The 22,565-nt window shown below is 43.1% G+C and overlaps 1 protein-coding gene across 8 annotated transcripts in view; it reads left to right on the forward strand.

The window, feature by feature from the left end:
- The window catches only part of Itpr2 (inositol 1,4,5-trisphosphate receptor type 2), an 842,075-nt gene extending 822,511 nt beyond the window's left edge, over positions 1-19,564 (forward strand). For all 8 annotated transcript variants that reach the window (XM_074075818.1, XM_074075817.1, XM_074075816.1 and 5 more), the window contains 2 exons: positions 15,096-15,257; positions 15,904-19,564. In XM_074075818.1, the coding sequence (XP_073931919.1) occupies positions 15,096-15,257; positions 15,904-15,990 (249 nt within the window). In that variant the 3' untranslated portion in view covers positions 15,991-19,564. The remainder of the gene's footprint in view (positions 1-15,095; positions 15,258-15,903) is intronic.
- Positions 19,565-22,565: the final 3,001 nt, after the last annotated feature.

Raw genomic sequence — 22,565 nt, forward strand, 5'->3', positions numbered from 1 at the left:
AATAAGAACAAGAAGCTAAATGAAGAGACACATGGGTTGGAGTCTCAGAGACAGCACAGCTTTCATGCCATTCCCAAGGAACCAGTTCCTGTCACCTGCCCCACAGCACATCAGACTTTATCAATGAGGAAGCTCCACTCAGCCTCTGCATGCAGAATTTTTATTAGGATTTCATAACATAGATCTGATTGGCCACATGGTAGTTGAACTCAATCTTCAGCCCAGAGGTTGGGTTGTCATTCTAGCAACCCACCCTTCAATCAGCTTGTTAGCAAAAGGTCAGGTAGGACTCATGAATAACAAAGACACTTTATAGTGCATATTGTACAGGATGAGAAGATTCATTGTGACATTTCCATACATGCACACCATACACTTTGATCAAATTCGCCCCGTTATCTTTCTAATTCCCCCCACCCATCCCCTTATTTAGTTCTCACAAATTTTTGAATGGGTTTCATCATGCACTCGTTGTATGGGTTTCATACACGCATACAAGGCATTCTCCCCTCTCACCCTCTTTCCCCACTCTCACCTGTGGCTTCCCTTTCAAAAAAAAAAAACTTTTATGTCATATCTTCTTCTTTTCCTCTTTTGCATTACTGGGAATTGGACTGAGTCTTGTGCTTGCTAAATAGATGTTCTACAACTTGAGCCACATCCCCGGTTTGTTTTTCAGATAAGGTCTTTTTTTTTCTCCTGCGGCACTGGGGTTTGAACTCTGGAGGCCTCATGCTTGCTAGGCATGCACTTTTACTGCCTGAGCCATTCCGCCAGCCTCAGATAAGGTCTTGAGCTGACTGTGTCTAGGGCTGACCCAGAACCACAGTCCTCCTGCCTCTGCCCCCAAGTTGTTGGGAACACATGTATCACCATCACCCAGCTTATTTTTTGAAATAGTCTCCATAATCCTCCTGTGTCCTGAGTAGCTCGGATTACACTCAGGTACCGCCTGGCCTGTTTATTTTTCATTGGATTTAGAATTCATTTGTGACAGAAAACATGCAGCATTTGTTTTTCAGAGTCTGACACTTCTCTTAACCTGATGATGTCCAGTTCCATCTATTTTTTCCTGCAAATGAGACGATTTCATTCCTCTTTATGGCTGATAATACCCCAACATGTGTGTACACCACATTTTCTTTATCTATTCCTCTGTTGGTGGGCACCTAGACTGATTCCATAACTTGACTACTGTGAACAGTGCTGCTAAACATGGGTGTGCAGGTGTCTGTTGTATGCTGACTTACATTCCCTGGGATGGTGTATGGCAGGATCATATGGCAGTCCTATTTTTAGAACAGTGTTGAGAACCTCAACACTAATTTCTGTGGTGGCTTCACTACTTCACATTGCTGCCAACAGTGTAGGGGGTTCCCTTTTCCCTTCCCCCACATCATCTCCAGCATTTGGTGTTTGTTTTATTGATGGCCACTGTTCTGACTGGGGTGAGGTGGACTCTCAGTGTCATTTTGATTTTCATTTCTGTCTTACCTAAGGATGCTTGACATTTCCTCAAGCAATTACTGGGCATCAGTACTTCTACTTTTGAGAACTGTTTGTTCAATTCTTTTGCCCATTTATTAATTGGATTATTTGTTATTTTGGTGTTTAGTTTTTGAGCTCCTTATATATTCTGGATATTAATATCTGAAGAATAGCTGTCAAGATTTTCTCCCATTCTGTAGATTGACTGTATTTTGGTAATTGTTTCTTTTGATGTATAGAATCTTTTCTAATTTCATACAATCATATTTGCCAGTTCTTGCTCTTATTTCCTGAGCTGTGCAGTCCTATTCAAAAAGTGCCTACATCTTCCAGTGTTTTCCCATAGCAGTTTCAAAGTTTCAGGTCTTACATTAAAGTCTTCGGCCTATTTTGTGTTGATTTTTATAAAGGGTGAAGATAGGAATCTAGTTTCAGTCTACTACCTGGGGATATCCACTGATTCCAGCACCACTTGCTGAAGCAACTATCTTTTCTCCATACAGTTTTCACACATTTGTTAAAAATCAGATACCTGTAGCTGTGTGTGTTTATTTCTGGATCTTCTGTTCTGTTCCATTGGCCTTTGTGTGTGTTTTTGTACTGTGTTCTTTTTGTTATTATGACTCTACAGTATAATTTGAAGTCTGGCATTGTGATATCTTAAACCTTGCTCTTTTTATTCAGGATTGCTTTAGCTGTTGTAGCCCCTGTATGCTTCCATATGAATTTTAGACTCGGTATTTCTAATTCTATGGAGAATGTCATTGGAATTTTGATGGGGATGGCATTGAATCTGTAGATTGCTTTCTGTAGTGTAACCATCTTCATTCATAATATTAATTGTGCAGATCCATGGACATGAAATGCATTTTCTAGTGTATTTGACTTTTTTTCCTCAATGTCTTATAGTTTTCATTGTAGAAGTCTTTCTCACCCTAAGTTTATTCCTGGATATTTTTGAGGTTATTGTGAGTGAGATTGTTTTCCTGATTTTTTCCTCATTCTGTTTGTTGTTGGTATATAGAAAAGCTACTGATTTTTGTTTGTTGATTTTGTATCCTGCTAGTTTGCCAAGAATGTTTATCAGATCTAAGAGATTTTGTTTTTTCTGGTGTTTTTAGGGTCTTTAAAGTATAGGGTTTGTAGCATTTGAAAATAGGGATAATTTGACTTCTTCCTTTACTATTTGTATACATTTTATATCTTTGTATTACCCTATTAATCTTGCTAAGAATTCAAACACTACATTGAGTAAGAGTGGAGAGAGTAGACACCCTTTTCTTGTTCCTGACTTCAGAGAAAATACTTAGAGTTTTCCCCTGGTTGGTACAATGTTGGCTGTAGGTTTGTCATATATACCCTTTGTTGGGCAAAGACTCATTCTGCATTCATTGAGGTGATCATGTGATTCAGGTCCTTGATTCTGACATTTATTGACTTGCATACGTTGAAGCATCCCTGCATCCCTGGAATGAAACCAAGCTGGTCATGGTGTGTGATTTTTAAATGTGTCATTGAATTCAATTTGCAGGTATTTTCTTGAGAATTTTTATGTCTGGGTTGATCTACATTTTCTTTTTTTTTTTTTTTGTTATGTTTTTATTTAATTGTGTATCAGGCTAATACTAGCTTCATCAAATGAATTTGGTAGCATTCCTTCCCTTTCTATTTTATGGAATAGTTTGAAGAGTATTGGGGTTAGTCCTTTTAAGGCCTGGTAGAATTCAGCTGATCATTCAAGAGTGTATTGCTTTGTCTCCATGTGTTTGTGTATTTTCTCTAGTGGGAAGGTTGAGGTGCAGTTTCTCTCCACTGGACTTGGGGTGCAGCTCAGTAGACAAACATTTGCCCAATGTGTTCAAGGCACCAGGCCTGATCTCTAGCAACACTTAGAAGAAAAGTAGCTGTAACGTCTTGTAATTCCTACTGCACAAGTTGGTGCTTTGTTTGAGATGAGGGTGGAGCCTGGTAAAAAATCAGTTGTCTGCTTCTAGGTTGCTTTCACTTTAGAAACCTCCCTCCTTTGTGTACTGGAGCCACTGCCAGCCATAGCGTGCTTGGTAGACTGCAGGATGGGAAGGTTCCCATTGGCTCCACAGGCTCCCCAGTCTGTGCTCTCAGGGGCAGAAAGCTTCTAAGCCTGGGGGTGTCCCCCACATGCATCCAAGAGGAGGGGGAGCACTGAGTTCTGGACTGGATCGGGTTGGATCTGAGTGACTCAAGTACTCTGCCTGCCGTTCTCAATATTTTCAGCCCCTCTCCAGCAGTTACCTCCACTGTGGGATGGAGGAGGCTGGGAAAATCATAGAACCTGGGCTCAGAGCTCATTCCCATCTTGTAACAACCCACATGCAGCTGGGAGGTGGAGGGCGAGCATGCTGTCAGCCATGGGTGTGGTGCTCTTTTCTGCAGTGATCCTCAGAGGATGAGCCCATCACTGCTTGAGCCGTCTGCAGTGGAATCTTCTCAGCTTGTCCATGCCAGAGCTTCCCCCTCTCCATGGCCCCTTTTGTATCTGTCTCCCACCCAAACATTGTGGCACATTGTCCCTAGACTGGTTGTTCTTTAGTTATGTGTCCCCAGAGTAGCTCAGTGTTTCAGATGGAACCTGGCAATAGCCCTCCAAGATACAGGAAGTGACAAAATACCTTTCTTCTCCTGCTATGCAGAAGTAGTCACTGTCACAGCAAGCCCTCACAGTGGGTTTAAGGCTTGCAGTGAGTACATCTGACTCTGCCAGCCTGGCTTACCTTTTTTTTTTTTTCCTGTTTTTATAGAAAAGTAAATTTTTTTATTGTTTTATTATTCATATGTGCATACAAGGCTTGGGTCATTTCTCCCCCCTGCCCCACCCCCTCCCTTACCACCCACTCCGCCCCCTCCCTCTCCTCCCCACCCCCTCGATACCCAGCAGAAACTATTTTGCCCTTATTTCTAATTTTGTTGAAGAGAGAGTATAAGCAATAATAGGAAGGAACAAGGGTTTTTGCTAGTTGAGATAAGGATAGCTCTACAGGGAGTTGACTCACATTAATTTCCTGTACATGTGTGTTACCTTCTAGATTAATTCTTTTTGATCTAACCTTTTCTCTAGTTCCTGGTCCCCTTTTCCTATTGGCCTGAGTTGCCTTTACGGTATCTGCTTTAGTTTCTCTGCGTTAAGGGCAACAAATGCTAGCTAATTTTTTAGGTGTCTTACCTATCCTCACCCCTCCCTTGTGTGCTCTCGCTTTTATCATGTGCTCAAAGTCCAATCCCCTTGTTGTGTTTGCCCTTGATCTAATGTCCACATATGAGGGAGAACATACGATTTTTGGTCTTTTGGGCCAGGCTAACCTCACTCAGAATGATGTTCTCCAATTCCATCCATTTACCAGCGAATGATAACATTTTGTTCTTCGTGGCTGCATAAAATTCCATTGTATATGAAGAAATGCTCACCATCTCTAGCAATAAAGGAAATGCAAATTAAAACCACGCTAAGATTCCACCTCACCCCTGTTAGAATAGCCATCATCAGCAACACCACCAACAACAGGTGTTGGCGAGGACGTGGGGAAAAAGGAACGCTCTTACACTGTTGGTGGGAATGTGAACTAGTACAACCACTCTGGAAAAAAATTTGGAGGCTACTTAAAAAGCTAGACATCGATCTACCATTTGACCCAGCAATACCACTCTTGGGGATATACCCAAAAGACTGTGACACAGGTTACTCCAGAGGCACCTGGCTTACCTTTGTGCTGCATCTTTGGCCTCCCCTCCCCACCTAGCAATCTGGGCTTGGAGCTGCAGACTGTTTCCCACTTTTCTCTGGTCTTTTCTGTTTCTCTACGCTTTTCAGCTGTCCTGTCCCTCATCATTCCTGATGCCCTTCTCTTTCTCTCTTCAGAATGTACTCTGTCCTTATTACCTGGCTCTTCTCACTTGCAGAGTAAAATGGAAGAAGCTTCTAATCTGCCATCTTGCCCCGCCTCCCCCAACAGACACACTTCTATCATTCATGAAGTTCCAAAGATTTGAGGCGTTCCTCCTAGGGACCAGGAACAAAGACCAGTCAAATTATTATACAGCTGTGTCCTAGCCATGGTGGGTGCTGGATCTGGGTGAGATTGATCAGGAGGAGCCTATGGAAATAGAAACAAGTTGAAGGAGAAACCTGAGTCTAGAAATTGACAATATACATGGGAACTATAAACATGCGTGCACGACTTCCACTCTCAAGCTGTGTGCAGTCTAACTGAAGAGGCAAAACAGATGCTTCAAAGTAGGAAGCACCTGAAGAGTTGGTCAGTTTATTTCTCAGGGCAGCGTCCAAGTGCTGATTGGCCCACAGGTCCTGCACTGCACCCAATCATGACACAGCACTACAGTATTTCATGTGACTGGCTCCATCATTTGTTGGAAACAAGTTTTACATGCAGTATTGCTTCAGTGTCCACTTCAATTTTTTAAAGTCTTCTGTTAGATTGTTATTCCATCAAACTACCAGTGAAATGTTCCAAAATGTAAGAGTGTATAAAACTGAATAATCAGCTTTAAAATGGGGAATTTATTTGTGAAACTGTAAAAAATTAGAAATGTGATACTTACTATATAATCAGTGTTTTGTTTTTGTTTTGTTTTTTAACATTGCATTTGTGTGAAACTGCTATGGCTTGTGGCTGCAATTCCTGTTCATCAAAGCCTTGTGTCTCTGGCTGATTACAGTTATAATCAGCCAGAGGGCATTATTCAGAGAGAGTTCCAGTGTCTGGAATTGCAGTATGCTGTATTCATCTTTCATTTCACATGTGCCCTGGGAAATCCACAGCCGTGCTGTGTCATTTGAAATGCCTCCTCAACCTACATGAAATTACCCCATTTCTCCTCACCACATGACTGCTGCCTGGCAGAGCTGTCTGTTATCACCTGTGGGGGCTGGGCTCACTGTTCTGGACCACGTGGTCTTGTGGACCCATGTAGCTAGCTTTAGCTTCATTGGTGACCTTGGTGGAATTCTTTTCAAGCTGCTCACCATCCTTTAGCAAGTCCAAATCCCAGAACCAGCCAGCAGTGTCACTGCCACACTCTGCAAAGCTGTGATCTAGCTTACAGTCAGTCCCACTTTAAACTTCACTCCTGATTTACCCCAGCCCAGAATATATTGGTTTAGATTCAATTCAGGTTTTTATTTGGCCTCTCTCAAACCACATGATAACCTATTTGAAGAATTCTTAGGTCATCACTGCTAGAAACTTTCGTCTGCATGAAAGACCTCTTTGGGGGCAACCTGGCACATTACCTTGGCCAACTTTGAGTTTCTTATCAGGATTTTGTGTTGTACTGACCTCAAAAGTTGAACAAATGCCCATGTGAATAGTCAGTACCCTGACCTGCATGCTTTATCCAACCTCACCAGGAGGAAATCCCCAGTATTTTTCCTACTGCTATGAGACTTGCAAATTACTTCAACTTATTTGCAGAAGAAAGTATTTATGTTCTTTTTATAAAGAGACCAAGAGATAATAATTTAAGGAATTAAAATATGGACATTAATGAATGAGAAGATAAGAAAAGATTGAAATCCCAAGGAGAAAAATATATTGATTCTGAGAATTTAAAATTTTTTGAAGACCACACTCTCAAGCCCTCTGAATAACTGAGGCCATCTGCCACATAGCCACACTTAGGGAGTGACTTGCTGGAGCAAGGCTGGTATGTGCAGTGCCTCTTCTCCCCACCCCAGGATGGCCATTGCAGGAGGCTCCAGTCCTTATTGTCCTCTGTCTTCACCAGCACCCACTGCCCTTCCAGTCTCAATACATCTAAGGACAGGACTTCTGATCCATGAGTCTGAAACTGCAGGTCCACCACTCTCCCTGACACCAGAGCTTCTTGGTAAACATTTGTTGATCTTCTTTGGCCATTCTTTCAACTCAAGTGCTGTCTTAAATCTGTTTGGATTGCTGTAACTGAATGTCATAGAATGGAAGACTAAGGCAAATGCTGAATGCTCAGACCATAGCAGGGTCCTCGCTCACCTGCTTTATTGCAGCTGCCTAAAGTTAGGAAGCCATAGACAGACCACAAATAACATGGTGTGGGGCAGTCCTGTCCTCTAAGCCCTGTGCTGGGAATGGCCCTGCCTGCCTCCCACCACAGTCATGCAGCAGATAAAGCAAGGGAGGGGACTAGAGTATCAGACCTCTTTCAGCCCATCCACCTGTCACTATTTGATCTAAGCCCTGCTGAGATCACTAATTTTGTTAACTCATTTCCATCCCAGAAGTCTCCTCTTTGTTAGCACTTTCACTGAACAGGTTTTCCCTGTCTCTGGGAATGGTGGCTCTATTAAACAGACCACGTCCCTGCCATGCTCCCAGGCCAGCAGCAACACCCTTCCTTCCATCACACTGACAGGTAGCATGGACAAGTGCCAGGCAGAAGCCCAGCACTGTTGGGTGCCAGGTGCTGCTCTCAGGCAAGGCCCCACCACTGTGCATATTGCCAGCTGTCCAAACACACTGTATATCTCTCCAGTACTTCATAATGTGCAAATCACTTTCCATGCATAACAGAAACCTATTTCAGCATTTCAATTTTGTAATATTTCATGGTATCATGATGACCCTGCAGAGGGCTTTGTTGCTTTCAGAATCTCTGAATGCAAACTTGCTTTGGATAACTTACCTGTTAAATTTTCTCAGTGTGCCACATTTTTTAGTTCACCACATTTTCAGGAACCTACCCATTTGCAAAAAGAGGGAAATAAAGATACAGAATATGCAAGGGACACAGAAAGACACAATAAGGACTGGAAAACGAATCTTTGAGGCCTGGAACATCTTTTCTAGCAGAGCAAAACTGCTCCCCTTCCCTTCCTCTTTTTAGAATGGACTGCTGAGGGTTTCACTTGTTTGTCAATCCAGTGGTAGCGTTTTGATTTCAGAACATCCAGCTGAATCCTTTCTCACCTGCAGTCCCTAATGTGCCTCAGACAGACTGGTTTCCAGCCCATCCTTCCCTCTCATGAACCTGGGCCTTGCAGCTGAACCCCTACAAGCCCCAGCCATTCTCTAACCACCTTGAGCAATAGTTGCATGCTGGTAGGGTGTCCACTGGGAACTAGGTTAGGAACCCGGATGCCAGTGCAAGTGTCTTTTTTTTTTTTTTTTGAGATAATGCCTAACCTCCCCTCAAGGCAATCAAGTTGGTGCCAAGATGAGAAGCCCTAGTGAAAGTGAGCAGACTGGGATGGGGTACAGGAGACATCCCTCTCCTCCTGTAACTAAAATGACTGCTTCAAATTCAAGAGGAATGTTGCTCCAAGATGATTTTCCTGTATCTGAAGTTCCAGGAGAGTGAGAATGGTGTCTTCCCTTAGGACATTCCAGTTAGTAGGTAGTAGTTCTGCTGACATCTTCAGACCAAAAGCACAAGGAGAAAACTGCAGTAGGCCATGCTGAAGCTTTGGGAAGTGGTAATGCTCTCCAGCCTGGGAGGCTGTGCCAGTGAATTTTTAAGAATGGAAAATGCTAGAAAAACCTTAGAAAATGATCGTGGGCTAGGCCCGGCTACACAGAGCCATAAAGTCTGGAAGCCAGGCAAAGGTGCAAATCAAAGGGCTTGCTGATAGGCCAGTGCAATGCAGGGAACATTCAATGTGTTTTCTCCCCAGCACATTCGAGAGCACTCTGCAAACTGCAGCTCATGTCCAGCACTGACCCATTCTGTCACACCTGCACTTGCATCTGTGACCCAGTGCTCAGAGGGCTGTGTTTCTGATTTCCAATACATCAACTTTCTGTATCCCAGAAGAAGTAATCCGAGACTCACTGTGATCTTCATGTTCTTTGATGGGTTCAGAAGCTAAACTGCAACATCTCCATTAGACACAGGGCAGCCGAGGAGCACAAGAGCTCCAGGTGAACAAGGTGGGGACCAAAGCCTGGCTTAGCCACTTGCCCCACCTGCATGACCTTGCACAAGTAACTAATCCTCTTCCTGCTCAGTGTTGTCATCTGGACAGTGACAGTCCCTACTTTATGGAATTATTGTGGGTATTGGTCACAGCTTACCCACAGTGCCTGACACCTGGGAAGCAGAGATCAATTACTGTGGTGTAGGATACAGAACTTGTCTTCTCTTTATCTTACCTAGAGGTGCCTTTTAATGTGTAGCTGGTAGCTAAAAAGATACAAGACAACTCCTCCAATGTTTGGCTTACCCTCCATCTCGTTTCTCAATCTCATTCTGATGTGGAGAAAACTATGATTCTATTTCCTTGAGCCTGTGGTCAGTTAGCTATCAAGAGGGATGCATTAATGGAGATACTCTGCTGTGTAATGAAGAACTTGTCCAGAAGTGGAACCAGTGCAAGGATATCCACCACAAAGGTGTTTGAGACCTCAAGAAACCCAAGCTTTCTAGATCTTGCTGGGCATTCGCAACAAGTGCCAGGCTTGGGCTCGGTGGTTTGAAGCGTCCTTCTTGCCTGAAGCATGTTTCTATTTGCTCACTTGGCAAGCTCAAGGCTTCTCACAGCAAGTGAACTTTTAAAGCTTTCCTTGGATGTGGTGACTTCTGCCTATAAATCCTGGCACTCAGGAGGCTTAGATAGGAGGATGACAAGTGTGAGAGCAGCCTGAGCTACATGGCAAATTCAAAGCCCTCCTGGGCTTCCTTGTATTCATAGCTCACAGAATGATAGACTGGAGAAGTCATAGACGTCATGTAGGTAATATTCTGGTTTTACAGAAAACCAGAATACAGAAAAGCAAATGGGGACTCGGAGAGTAAGTCTCTCTCCCTTTTCACCACATAGCTAGTTCAAGCCAAGATAAAGTCAGAGCCCAGGTGTGCTATCCTACTCCTTCCACTGGGCATTACCTTGGTCCCACTTTTAATGAACCAAGCATGGAAACAGCACAGATAATCTTTGACTGATACTGACAACCTAATCTTTTTATTGAGTAACTATAAACCTTAATAGGTCAAATCTATCTGACTGTAGTCAAAAGGACTATTTGAAAGATATTTATACTAATATTGGTCTTCTAGTCATCCAGAAAGATACACTGTTATTAGAAGTTATTAGATACCTTGTCATTAAATGTTACCGGTACATCGCTATTAGAATGTTATTAGATACTTTTAGCAAGAGAATTGTGATTCTCATGCTAAATAAGTCCTAAAGGGGACATCTCTGAGCTTTGGATTTTAGAAACCTATGAAAGGTCTGAATTTCCACCCACCAAGTTATTAGGCTCATACGTTGCAGCCTCAGCGTCTAACCGCTAATCCACCACGCCCCTGACTTTCTGCTACTCTGTGGTCAGATATTTTCGTTCCTGGTAAAATAAGGAACTGATTTCGTATTGACTAACCCAAGCAACTTGGGAATCTGATAACCATGTGCCTGGTCACAAGAGTCCCATGAATCTTGTGTGTGAGCAAGCCGAATTAAACTGCTATGTTAGGTGGCAAGCTGTTACCAGTCGCCATGGTGAGGAAGGGTGTCCTGCTCACAGTAACTGATCTGTGTGTCTGTCTTGAGGTTCCGGTTTAGGCTGACTGAGCTCCAGGGTTCTCCTTCCTCCTCACCTTGCTCCAGATGAAACTTCCATGGAAAACAGTGAGCCAGAGAGGGAATTTTGGGGGTGTTTACTTGGGAGCTACTTTAGATGAAAATAAAAAAGCACAGACAATATTTATCCTCAGTACTCCACAGTTAACTTTGGGGAAAAGAGGAATAATGTGCAGATGGGGTGAATTTGATCAAAGTACTTTATGTAAATGTCAGTATCACAATGAAATCCTTCATACAATTAATTTATGCTAATAAAGTTTTTTTTTTTTAAAGAATATACTTTCTGTATGGATTTTGAAGAAAAACCAGTTGTGAAACTGATGGGGATTTTTTGTATTAAATACAAATTTACCTGTATTCAGTAAATACATTAATTACCTACATTAAATACCTATTTCATTAAACACTTACTTTGTTTTTATTTTAATTTTTATTAGGATATATTTGTTATACAAGAGGGGTTCATTGTGACAATTCCAAATAAGCCTACATTTGTACATTGGTTAGATCTCCTCCACCAACTCACCCTTCACCCCTCCTCATCCCCACTTAAAGCAACTGTGAGAGGTTTCTTTGTCCTATTTCATGTAAATATAGGAAATCCATCAACCATACTCCCTCACCTTGATCTCCTTCGTTCAGTCTTCCCCCTCCTACAAGTCACACACACACACACACACACACACACACACACACACACACACACACACTCTGAACCTATTTTACAATCCTGTCTTTTGCTATCAATTTCTAAGTTGATGTTCAGAGGATTTTAAAGTTTTTTTTAAAGACTGGCTTCATTTGAAGAAAGAGGACAAAAACAATTTTAGTTGGGTATTTTGTTCATTATAGTGAGAGATGTAAAGCATTCAACTTGGGTCTCAAAATAGGAAAAGGAAAAAATATTTAGCATTAAAAAATTATTATATTTTCATTTCAGATTATGGACAGTTGATATACAAGGGGAGTGAGGAGTGAAATAATAAACATACCTAAAACAAAAGAAAGACCAGGAAAAACAAAAGTGGGTTAAAAGAGAGAATGGTTTTTGGGAACTGAGAAAGGACAGGCTGGTGCATTGTTTTCACCTGGCACTTAAGCACAGCTTGTCACTGTTTGTCATCCACCCATTGAAGTCTCACTCCCCACCCGAGTATCTTTCAGGAGCACTAGGACTGTGCTGGGTTTTGCTTGCTATTGTTTTCCTGGTGCCTAGCACAAACACAGGAATCTCAAGTAAGAATTATTGAAGGAGTAGATGGACAAAGGGACAAATTAAGAGACAGAGTGCATCCCGTGGCTGTGGCTCCAGCAGGGGTCCGCTGAGAGCTACCATTGTTTCTTCAAAAGCAGGGCTTGGACTGGATGCCTGAAATAAACAGCATTTCTTTGGAAACAGTTTCACAGCTCCCACTGTTGTCCCCTCTGGCTTGGTCTGCTAAGGATTTTCTCCCTGTTTCTTCTGATAACTTTCTGAAAGTTGGTATTCTCATTGCCCCTCACATCACCTGGGGCTGCTCACCTCAAACCCAGTCCTCTGATGCTCCCAAATCCTGCCCAGCAGCCAGGCTGAACCCCTGGCCTCTTAAAGACCTGTCTCCTCACACAGCCCCCTGGTGGTGGCTACCTATTTTCCACCCCTGGGGCCCTAGAAGAAGGTCAGCGAATTCATCACACCTAGCACCCGTCATAAAGATGTATTTTCTAGCTGTTCCCTCTACTGTCCTCTGTACTTCAGGGTCATTCTTGCACATTCATCACAGCTGTTGGTCCTTCACTGCCCACAGCCTCCTCACCCGACCCCCAACTACTGACCTTCCCAGGGGCTCTGTGCAGAATTCATCCAAAGAATTCCCCTCTGCAAATTTTGGGTTATTTTTTTTTATTGTGGTAACATATACATTATATTATGTCATTTTAAGTGTAGATTTGTGGTATTAAGTACACTGACGTTGTTGTTCAACCATCACCACCATCCTCCTCCAGCAGTTTTTCATCTTTCCCAGCTAAAGCTCTGTCCATTAAACACTAACTCCCCCAGGTTAGGAAATATTTACTTTTACCAGATTTAAGGCACTCTCAAGTTTCAAGTTTCATTTCCCAAACTTTACCTTCCTTCAGAACCTTCCATTTTATTCCATTTTCTCTCCATAGTCCTGGTCTGCCAACAGACCAGAATGCACACAGATCTAAATTAGGGTCCTAACTGGCCCCCTTTGCTAGCCTCAGTTTCTTCATTTGTAAAATTCAGATAATAGATAGTACTCTGGATAATATAGATACCAGGGAGAGGACAGAACCTAAGTTCCTTGGATGTTGGGAAAGATTAGGTGCTTATAGCACACATCTGTTTTTCATCCTTCCTCCTGGTCCACACAAATGCTCATCACTCCATCACTGCTTTGCTGATATTTCTGGCTTCCCTACACCCATGCCAGGAAGACACTTTGTCCCACCCATCCAACTCCCTGCCACATAGCCACACACTTGGCTGCACCATCTGTACTCTGCAAGCATTTAATGGGTCCACATTTGGTTTCCACTGCTCTTTTCCAAACAGCTACTTCAGATCTTTTTGCTGTGCCCCGTCTCCCTAGCCTGCCCTGCCCCAATGGTAGTCACTCATCACTTCTGTCTCTGTGGACCAGAGTTTGTACATTTGAATGACGTCAGAATAAGTATCATGCCCGTTGCCTGAGGTTCTGATTGGGAAAGAGGTGGTGGAGTTGGAATCCACTCTACAAGCCACCCAGGGGATTTTGATAGACAGTGTGCAGGAGGCTGTCCTAAGCCCCAAGAACCTTGAGAGCAGAGGTACAGTCTTTTCTGAATTTCATCCTTAAATACCTGACAATAGATGGTGAAGGATCAATTGAGTGAATGAATCTGTCACTCTCCACTTAAGAGGAAGTGACTATTCTCCTTTGAAATGCAAATTAGCTGCTGCTGTTTAAATGTAGTGTAAAACGCTTCAGAGTGCTTTGTTTTTAATCCTTTTCACTTCCATTGGAGATAGGGAACTATAGAGAACTTGTATTCACTAACACCAACCACAAAAGGCCTACCAAAGGGCCAGGAAGAATCCAGACTACAGTTCTGATGACTCCTCATGTTGGGACCCCCAGGCAAAGCTGTCCTGGCCAGTCAGTGGACTCTGCTGGGATGGAAAGACTCTATAGCAAGAAGCTCACAGCTAGGAGTGGTAGGAGATGACTTTGAGAATAGACTGACAGTCAATGGTGCAAAGTCTTCAATCCCAGGTTGACACTCACTAGTTTGTGACATGGGTTATTAACCCGTTGGAATATCTTGTTTCCTTGACTGTGAAGTGAAGAACAATATGATTTATCTTTCAGAGAGCTTGCGAAGGTTGAAAAACATGATAAGTAATGCACAGTGATTCTGTGATGGTAGGCAACCAGGTGTAGTTTTCAACCACACATACATGCAGGACACACATCCCATCCTCCTAGAAAAACAGAAGTGGTACCAGATATTAGGTACTTGTGGGGAAGTCACCCCACAGTAATAAAGTGTTTCTGAAGGAACCAGACAGTTACCCTCTTCCCGGAGTGGAGCCAGAAGCCAGAGAGCAGATGGGGACCCTCAGTAGAGGAAGTGAGAGGAGAAGGGTGGGGCTGGAACTTGCTCTGCTGTTCTAGCAGCCCTTTCTCTCCTGTGCCAGCTCATGTGTCCACTGTACGCCCAACACTTGGATCTGCTCTCCCCACCTCCAGACCTTGCCCCATCCTTCACCAAGGTTCCCTGGAAGCCCGCAGAAAGCATGGTGATCTTCTACATGCTTCAACCCAGGCCTCCCTGGGAGCCTGTAGCAAGTTTGTTCTAATATTTGAGATCTTCCCCCAAGCCCATGGAGACCAATGTCTAACCCCCACTTGTTTCCCACTCTCAGTGTCTGGCCAGAGGGTAGCTTTTGCTGTGGCTTAAATGTCAGTGATGATGTAGGCCTATGGTCATTCTTTGTTGACTTGACACTCCCTTCCATCCTCATTTCTGCATGTGTATTTGCTTTCAGGAGAAGAATCTGGACTGGTTTCCTCGTATGCGGGCCATGTCCCTCGTAAGCAATGAAGGCGACAGTGAGCAAAATGAGATTCGGAGCCTACAGGAGAAGCTAGAATCGACCATGAGTCTGGTCAAGCAGCTGTCCGGCCAGCTGTCGGAGCTCAAGGAGCAGGTCAGTCACTCAGAGGGAACTGGGGTCTGGAACCTGCACCATAGTGAGCAAGGCGACCTGGGGAGCCAGGGAGTCACCTCAGAGGACTGTCAGCTCCATAACAAACCACCCCCAGGATGTGCAGTACAACCAATCTCAGCAAGCAGAGGCTTCCACTCGTCTACCTTCCCATCCTGTGTAACATTCCTCCTTCTGTAGAAGGGGCAAACAAGGAAAAAAATACCAAAATATAAGGACCCTTTACACTTTCTGATAAAAGATCATATTTTCTGCCTACTTCCAATGACTGAGCTCATCAGAAAAGCAGATCATCCAAGTAACTGCCACTTTGATGCCATAATCAACTCCTTTGTCGGCACATAGTTAGCATTGTAAAAATTAGAACAGCAATGGTGATGGTGATAGCGATGGAACAAGCAAGATGTGTTTTAAAAGGACTGTGGTCCTGTTTCCTAACCACAGAGGGGTGGTTGTTTCTTGTCTCTGTTTTGGAAATTCACTTTAAAAAATTTCCCCTTTTTTGATAAATATATTCTATATAATGCCAGACAGTAGGTATGTGGGAAAAATTAACACAAAATGATTGTGGCCCATCAGCACTGGGGAAGAGTGAGAAAATCAGCTGAACACTCTCTCTTTTCCCCAGATGACAGAACAAAGGAAGAACAAGCAGAGACTGGGCTTCCTGGGATCAAACACCCCCCACGTGAATAATCACATGCCACCACACTGATACCATGGGGGAGCCGTGACTAGCCCTGCACCAGCGCCCTGCCTCAGCACTGAATAAAGGACGGCGATGGAGGGGAGTGAACAGTGCCTATTGTTGAAAAGTTAAAAACAACCAAGTGCCAAGATGCTGAGTGGTTTAGCTCCCAGAACAATCTGTGACTGTGTTTCCACGGCTGAGAAGACCCAAGCTGCAAAGCAGCCGTGGAAAGCACACATCACGGTTCCCAGTGCAACAGGAGGCAGCCAGCACTGGGCCAGAGAGGGTGGGTGAGGCAGGGCAAGGCAGGGCAGAGAAAGCAACAACCCTCAACCCACAGGACCTGCCTGTCTTGAATGCTGACTGCAGCCTCTGTCATTCTTGGTTGGAATTTATTTCTTTTAATTGTGCACAGGTCGTGATACAGGAACTCACACTTTGGAGACTAAGTTTTGCTAAGAAAAATAACTGAAAAGATTAAAAATGAGTCAAAAAGGAAAATGTTAATGCTTCCAAACTGTCACGGTCACTGGGCAATTTCTTAATCTATAAAAGGAATCACAGCAGACCTACAGCTCCAGGAATGTACTGCTTAGGAGCTGCTGCCCCTCGCCCTGACCATGTCACTGCCTGCTTGCTTCTTCTAAAATGCACATGGTTCTGTCAATGCACAGCACAAAAGAAGGTTTTCATGTAACTTGTTAAGAATATGTTTTAAGTCATGTATAGACTAAGAGTGTAAAAGCTGTGGGGGAAAATACCTGACAGAAATCCCCAGGAAGAATTCTTTAAGTACAGATATTTGCTACCAAAGTACACTGAGATTAATAAGTGAGAACTCTTCAAGGTAAGCGGAATACTGAGCTGTGATGGTTGCCTTGTCTGTCTTACAAACATGGGGTGAAGAGAACATGATCCATCCTTGTTTTGCCTGAGAAACTGAGGGCTTTTATTTATCTTATTGAGAAAAAATCCAAGAAATTTATTAAATACCCAAGAAACTGCTGCATTTCAGTTACACGTGTGAAACTGTGACAGTCAGGGCTTTCGGTATACAAGAAAATCACAATCTCTTCCCAAGTTGTTTTATGTTGAATCCTGCGATCAGAATTTGTTGAAGGAGAAAATAACCTGGTTTGGTCAGGTTATCTTTAGACACTATCCATTTGGGACATTAGAGCAAAAGGTGGATGATAAAAGCACGAGGAGAATGTCTTTGTGGCCAGGGACCAGAGGCACAACACTGGACTCTGAGATTGGCTTTGAACTCATGGTTATTGCCACCAAGAGCTACACAGGGTTTGCTGTGACAATTTTTAAAGCTTTTGGATTGTCCTAATATAGATTTATCTGTCAGTTCCTAAAATTGCCAAATCATGGTCTTTCTGCATATACAGGAAAACTCAGCCAGTCCTTCAGATAGAAATCCCCCAACTCACCAGGTCCTGACATCCACCGCTCAGAAATACTAAGAACCTTTGAACGTCATGGGCATGCAATGAGTATATGAGAAGTTTGTCACTCAGTGATCCTCAGTTCTTTATTAAAACTTTATGTCATATTTTAGTGCTGTCCCCAGAATTAGACTAAAGCAGCCATTGTTTTTTGTTTTGTTTTGTTTTAAATCCCAGGCTATCATTGCTGGTAGCAATATTAGGTAGAACTTAAACTATTTTAATCAGGCAGTTTTGTGGGTGAGGAAAAGAAGAGAAAGATTGAAAAAATAAGCATATTCCCATATAGGAAACTGTCTGTACTCCAGTACAGAACGGAGTATTTCTGATGTCTGAAAAGTCCAGAGAATGAAGTAATGTGTACAGATGTGAGCAACCCATCTTTCCAGTGACAGACTATCTGATCTTGCTGACACCGTGATAGCTCATTCTATAGAGGATAAGTCACTGGGGACAGAAATGTTGTCTGGAAGTGACTTAACATCTCTAGCCAGTGTGCAGGCAGTATTTGACAGCATTTTTTTCCTGTGGGAAAATGTTCCAAAGACATTGCAACTGACAAGACTCAAAATTTGAAAAATTTCCTTGCTGCGTTCTAATGCCTCTTTTTTTTTTTTTTTCCTGCCTAAAATAAAGACAAGCAAACAAAAAAGGCACTTTCCAGGGCTTTATATTCATGAAGGAGGAGATGACCTCGGGGAAATATGACAAGTATTGTTATGTGTATGTGTGTTAATATCACTGGAACTTTTGACCTGGTGAATATCTTCACCCTCATGTTGACATAGGGGATGTGAAGGGAGATTTAAAAATATTTAGTAATTAAAATCCATATTGGTTTAAAGGTCTCAGTTTCTGCTGATAGTATTTTTAATTTCAAAAGGGTTTTGTTCCCCTGTGTTTCTATTCTGAGACACAAGAGTTAAAGGTGGTATGTCTTCTAAACTACAATATCACCTGAGATTAGAAATGCTGTGTCATCTAATAGTAATATTATAAATATTAAATTGTATGGATGCAGAGCTTTATCGTATTTTCTACCCTGTTAGAACTTAGCCTTAAAAAGAGATTATTTTCTTGCACATTGACATTTTTTTCTGTTGACAAAAAAACTGCAGTTTCTAGTAGATTGCCGATAATATCAGGAAGATAATTCATTCAAGTCAGAATTAATCGCGTACCTATCCTGTAGTCTCAGCTCACAACTCAGTATTTTGGCTGGCCTTTTAGATTCGTAGTTGTTTAATTACAAGCAGCAACACAGTGTGACCCAGGCCTTCCCCCAGGACTGGGAATGAGTGGAGAGGCTCGGGTTGGTGAAGGGAGGTGAAGATGGGGACTTCTTCCCAGTATGATCCGTAGGGAAATGGAGGAGTGTGCCCAGATAATAGGATGGAAAGGCTTAACATTCTGGGAACCCAGAAGACTGGACAGAAGCAAGAAAATACTGTGCCAGCACGGTAATGGGACAGGGCACAGACCCTCGAGACAGAGAGAGAACAATGCTTTGTGGGAAGCAACTGTAACCTGGCGGATCCCCCCACAGCTGTTTAAAATCTGTCTTGAATAACAAGCTGGCATGTCCTGACCCAGAGACCATTCCAAAATGCTGTGACACATGACACGGTGCCTAACAGAGACAGCAGACATTGCAGCACAAACACATGTGCCTTCAGGGGCCAGGCAAGGACTGAGATGTGTGAAACGGTGAGGTGCGTGCCTCTCGTGTGAGGAGCCACGCTAGGCCATGCTAAGCTGTCTGTTGTCAAAATTTGACAGCCAATTCCAGCTTTTATAAAATGCCTGAGGCCAGTTGAGCCCTCCAGTCACCATTTGCTGCTGTCATTGATGACACTCCCATTTAGGAGAGGAGAGCACACAGTTCCACAATCAAGCAGAGCTGGAACACAGGTGAAGACTGAGAAATCTGAAAACAAGTCCAGGCACCCATCTTGGAGCTGGAGGTTTCCACAGCCTTGAATAATTTATGAAGTTACCTTGCCAATGCTTCTCACACCACCAAGTGCTCTTGCCTCCTCCAGTAGAGAATGAATATGTTTGCTTCAAATAAAACATGATTCTGATAAAATATGCCAAGGCCAGATAATGTATAAGTTATTACTAATAAAACTGGACTTGTATGACTCTTGTGTGTGATATTTTCAGTGCATTTTTCATGTCGTGCCATGTCTCTTAAGCATCTGCATTGGTATAAAAAAGCATCACTATTATTGTTATTTTATGTAGCAAGGCCCAAGGGTCAAAAACTGTTGATCTGAACCACACTGAACTAATCCAGATGGAGCAATGTAGCCAGGTTTCTTGGGAGTTGGCCAATTTCACATTTTACCAACACACACTGGTATATCTGCACCCTGCAAGAGCTCAGTGGGTACAGCCAAGGGGTCATCTGGGATTTCCTGGGTCTTCACATCCTGTTCCCAATGACAGTTCCCTTCAGAAGAGAACAAAGCCTGCTCCAGCTAGTGTCCACAAGTGGCCTGAGTCACATGCAATTTTGAATAGATTTCCTTGCTCGTATGGGTATTTGCCAGCACGCCACAGTTCCTTGAAGCAGTGTGGCAAGACCTGCTTTGCTTTGTTTGGAGTCAGAGACAAGGTTGGGGAGGAAGGGAGTCCTTCCTCCAGTGAAAGGGATTGTCAGCACAAGGTACTGTGCATGCATTTGGACAGCAGTGTTAGGAAGTCCACAGGTCACCTGCCTTCATCTGGCCAATGGGGTATTTTGAGGAAGTCTGAGAAGGCCGGGTCTTCAGAAAATGACCCCAGGCCAGAAATATCTGCATAATAGCCTCTGCTGTGCTGCACTCCCCACCCCCAACATTGGTGCCAATTCTTCACGTGTTACCTGCCAAACAGACTCTCACAGACCAAACTTTATGCAGATAGAAAACTGATAGGAACACAGAGATTACTTGCTCAACTCAGTGAGACTCAATTAAGCAGAAAATGCTTGCTTTAGAGTTTCATTGTGGATTCTCCTGAGATCAGCCTACCCCCTTTATCTCTAGTCCTTGGACAATACCAGCTTCCAGCAGCTTTGCATGTGAGCATTTCCTGCACAGTGCACAGCAGTACACCTTAACCCTGTTTCCTCCACAGTGCACGGTGCACCTCCTCCCATAGCCCCTCTTACCTCCGAGGCTGCTCCTGCTGCACACCTGCTTTAGGCTGTGTTTTATTTTTATATCTCTCTTCACTTTGGACAATCATATCTTCCTCTCTGTGTGCCATAACCTGTTCCCTTTTCTCTCAATGTGAATTCTTTGTGATCCTGTCTTCCTAGCACTATGCTCGAATAAAAAAAACTGGGCCTGCTCATAATGACGAACTCTATGGAAGGGTGGCTATGGGTTGGAAGTCACTGTTGGGCCGTGGGCTGGTGGATGGGAAGAAAAGCTGGGTGCGAAATAGGGGAGAGCGGGGACAAACTGAAATCTTCCAAATTCTACAGGCAGATAGATGACCTAACGAAGCTGCGCCCTTCACCATGAACCTGCCCCTCAGCCTCTGCTCCACCCCAACAAGGTGAACCTAGTCCTAAGGTGTGGCTGCAGTGGTACCTTTCACCTGCGGCTTCCAAACTTGGGGCTGCTGCCTCACTTCTACCACCCAAGCTCATGAAAATACCTCCTATGGACATAGATGGCAAATGTAGTTCTGGCTTAGCTCAGTGACAGAGTTCAAAACCATTCCACCGCAAGAGACTTTAATTCTCACCACCTGTAATGCCCCTGTTCATGGTGAGCTCACAGAAGACACACTTCCCAGCACCCATTGCAGTGTGGTGGAAACACTTGCCTAATTCTGAGCAGTGGATTGTGGGTACAGTCAACAAACTGAAGCAGCCAAAAGCTCCATGCGACCTCCAGTTCTCTCCCAGCCACACCAATCATGGAGGCCAATCGAGAGCCAGCCTCAAGAAGAGGAAAGAGTGAGAAATTAACTTTCATGTGGTATGGCATTGAAGTTTAAGAACTTTTTTCTTTTGGGGCTTTGTTAGGTAAATGAAATTGGAGGGTGTGATATTTGCTGGGGTAGGGGGGACTGGAGTTTGAACTCAGGGCTTCACATGTTTGCAAAGCAGGTGCTCAATTCCTAGAGCCACACCTCCAGTCCACTTTGCTCTGGTTATTTTGGAGATGGGGGTCTCACAAACTATTTGCCTCAGCTGGCCTCAAACCATGATCCTCCCAATCTCAGCCTCACAAGTAACCAGGATTACAGATGTCACCAGCACCTGACAGAGTGTGTGATAATTTGTTACTGCAGCATAAACCAGACAACAAACCCAAATATAAAACTTCTAAGATTTAGCCAGGTAAAATATAAAATAAAAACTCTATATACAAAATATTCATTATGTCATTATTTATCATTTAAAACTCAAATGTAGTCCAAATGCCCAGTGGTTTGGGTGTATTAGAAACTTACACTTCCAGCCCAGGATGATATGTTATGAAACCCATGAGAACATAAACTGAGGCAATATTCAAAAACATGCAGGTCTTTTTTTTTTTTTTTCTAACAGAATGGCATTTTTAACTCAGAGCCTCACACTTGCTGGCAGACGCTCTGCCACTTGAGCCATGCCTCCAGCCCTCAGAGTTAATCTTTGAAATCACTATAAAGTGTTAATTATACAAAGGTATGCTTATCAGAACACACTACAATTGTATTCATTGTCAAATAGCTGATAGGATATACATTATTTCCCTTTTTACTTTCTAAATTTATAAAATTGATAATTTAATAACATTTTTAAAGAAATTAAAGTTTTAATGACTTGAATCCAATTAGCATTTCCTAAGAACCAAGTTTTCCCAAAGTCATTTACATTTTTAGAGGACCACTGGAACTGTGATTGTCTGAACATCCTAGCCACAGTTTATATGGATCTCAGCAAGGCATTTTGCAAAAGTGTGCATGAAATTCCTGCCAGCGGTGTAGCAAAATTTGCCCTAGATACGAGTGGAGTTCTGCAAATTTGTATGCAAGTGAATGATTTTATTTAATGTGGGACTAGACTAAAATGTCCTTGGCTTCCAGACCAACATTTATTTCAATGTCTGGAGTAAAGAAATAGCAAAGTTACAAAATGTGGAGATGACAAAGTTGGGAAGT

The sequence above is a fragment of the Castor canadensis genome, chromosome 6 (genome assembly GCF_047511655.1).
Source record: "Castor canadensis chromosome 6, mCasCan1.hap1v2, whole genome shotgun sequence".
Lineage (NCBI taxonomy): Eukaryota > Metazoa > Chordata > Mammalia > Rodentia > Castoridae > Castor > Castor canadensis.